The sequence below is a fragment of the Bos indicus genome, chromosome X (assembly GCF_029378745.1).
Source record: "Bos indicus isolate NIAB-ARS_2022 breed Sahiwal x Tharparkar chromosome X, NIAB-ARS_B.indTharparkar_mat_pri_1.0, whole genome shotgun sequence".
NCBI classification, from domain to species: Eukaryota; Metazoa; Chordata; class Mammalia; order Artiodactyla; family Bovidae; genus Bos; species Bos indicus.
In genome coordinates, this window is record NC_091789.1 from 61,873,820 (window position 1) to 61,876,564 (window position 2,745).

General features: G+C 37.7%; 1 protein-coding gene across 1 annotated transcript; it reads left to right on the plus strand.

Annotated features, from left to right (window-relative positions):
• Positions 1–2,159: 2,159 nt before the first annotated feature.
• LOC109555057 (large ribosomal subunit protein eL31-like) lies at positions 2,160–2,536 on the plus strand. Its single transcript, XM_070784557.1, has one exon. The coding sequence runs from the start codon at positions 2,160–2,162 to the stop codon at positions 2,532–2,534; it is 375 nt and encodes a 124-aa protein (XP_070640658.1). The 3' UTR covers positions 2,535–2,536.
• The last annotated feature ends 209 nt before the right edge of the window (positions 2,537–2,745 follow it).

The window sequence follows — 2,745 nt, forward strand, 5'->3', positions numbered from 1 at the left end:
ATTTAGCATTATTACAGTTCTGTATGAAATATAATTTAGTTGGGGAGGGTGGAGTGGAGGCAAGCATTTTACATCTGATGAGTCACCATAAAGCTATTTCTCTATTCCTGCTTATGGCAAACTGAGTGGGCTTTATATTAGTAATATGCAGAGCTGTCTAAGGTTAGGAACAAGACAGTGGTGCCCACTCTATCATTCCTACTCAACAAATTACTAGAAGTCTTAGCTAGAGCAATCAGGCAAGAAAAAAATAAAAAGATAGTAGAATTGAAAAGGAAAAAGTAACATTGTCTCTATTTGCAAATGACATGATTTTATACATAGAAAATCCTAAAAGTTCAGCCAAAAAACATATTTGATCAATGAATTCAATTTGCAGGATACAAAATTAAAATACAAAAATTGGTAGCATTTGTGTAAAGTAATGACTTTTCTGAAAAAGAAATAAAGAAATCAATCCCATTTACAGTAGTATTTTTAAAAAACCTTTAGGAATAAATTTAATTAAGGAGATTGAAGGTTTATACTCTGAAAACTGTAAGACATTGATGAAAGAAATTGAAGAAGGAACAAACAAATGGAAATGTATCCTATATTCATGGATTGGAAGAATTAATATTGTTAAAATGTCAATAATACCAAAAGCTATCTGTAGATCCAGTGCAATCCCTATCAAAATTACAAAGGTGTTGTTTATAGGAATAGAAAAAAACAGTCCTAAAATTTATACAGAGCCAGAAAAATACTCATAGTCAAAAAATTCTAATAAAGCAGGAGACATCACAGTTCTTGATTTCAAGCTATACTATAAAGCTATAGCCATCAAAATAGTATGATGTGAAGTGAAGTCACTCAGTCGTGTCTGACTCTTTGTGACCCCATGGACTGTAGCTTACCAGAGTCCTCCCATGGGATTTTCCAGGCAAGAGTACTGGAGTGGGTTGCCATTTCAATAGACCAATGGAACAGAATTGAGAGCTCAGAAATAAACCCAAACATATACAGTCAACCAGGGAATGAAGAACCTGCAAAGGAGAAAAGACAGTATCTATAATAAATGGTACTGGAATAATTGCTATTCAGAATGAAACTGGTAATTATTAGAGAAATGCCCATCAAAACTACAATGAGGTATCACCTCACACCAGTCCAAATCAGTCAGTTCAATTCAGTCGCTCAGTAGTATCTGACTCTTTGCAACCCCATGGACCACAGCATGCCAGGCTTCCCTGTCCATCACCAACTCCTGGAGCTGGCTCAAACTCATGTCCATCAAGTTGGTGATGCCATCAAACCATCTCATCCTCTGTCATCCCCTTCTCCTCCCAACTTCAATATTTCCCAGCATCCAGGTCTTTTCCAATGAGAATGGCCATTATTAAAACATCTACAAATAACAAATGCTGGAAAGGGTCTGGAGAAAAGGGAACCCTCCTACACAGTTAGTGGAAATATAAATTGGTACAGGCACTATGGAGAACAGTATGGAGGTTCCTTAAAAATAAAAATAAAGTTACCATATGATCCAGCAATCCCACTCCTGAGCATATATCCAGATAAAACTATCATTCCAAAAGATGCATGCATCCCTGTGTTCATAGCAACACTATTTACAATAGCCAATGTATCACCGTAAATGTCCATTGACAGAAGATTTGGCATGTGTGTGTGTGTGTGTGTGTGTATACATATATATAGATATAATGAAATATTACTCAGCCATAAAAAGAATGAAATAATGCCATTTGCAGCTACAAGTATGGATCTAGAGATCAGTATATTAAGTGAAGTTAGAAAGAGAAAGACAAATACCATATGATGTCACTTATATGTGGAATCTAAAATATGACACAAACGAACTTATCTATGAAACAGGAAAAGACTCACAGACATAGAGAAGAGGCTTGTGGTTGCCATGGTGGGGAGGGGGGAGGGAATGGCTAGATTGGGAGTTTGGGTTTAGCAGATGTAAACTGGTATATATAGAATGGATAAACAACAAGGTCCTACTGTGTAGCACAGGGAACTATATCAATATCCTGTAATAGGTGACCAGAAACCATCCCAAGAGCGGCTGCGTGAGGCCGGGCCAGGAGGGAGGCCTTGACTCAGGTTTGACACACTCACCCTGAGCGTCCTTGTCACCTGGGTTTGTTTAGATGGCTCCCGCAAAGAAGGGGGGCAAGAAGAAGGGCTGGTCTGCCATCAATGAGATGGTGATCAGAGAATACACTATCAACATTCACAAGCGCATCCATGGAGTGGGTTTTAAGAAGCATGCCCCTAGGGCACTCAAAGACATCTGGAAATTTACCATGAAGGAGATGGGAACTCCAGATGTGCACATCGACACCAGACTCAACAAAGCCATCTGGGCCCAAGGAATAAGAAATGATGCATACCGGATCCGTGTGCAGTTGTCCAGAAAACGTAATGAAGACGAAGACTCGCCAAACAAGCTCTACACGTTGGTTACCTATGTGCCTGTCACCACCTTCAAAGATCTACAGACAGTCAATGTGGATGAGAACTAACTGCTGATTAACCAATAAAGTTATTGAACTGCAAAAAAAAAAAAAAAAAAAATCCTGTAATAAACCACCATGGAAAAGAATATATACATATATATTATATACATTACATATATATAACTGAATCCCTTTGCTATACACCAGAAACTAATACCATATTGTAAATCAACTATATTTCAATAAAAAAAAGAATGAAGCTGAACACATGCCTTAT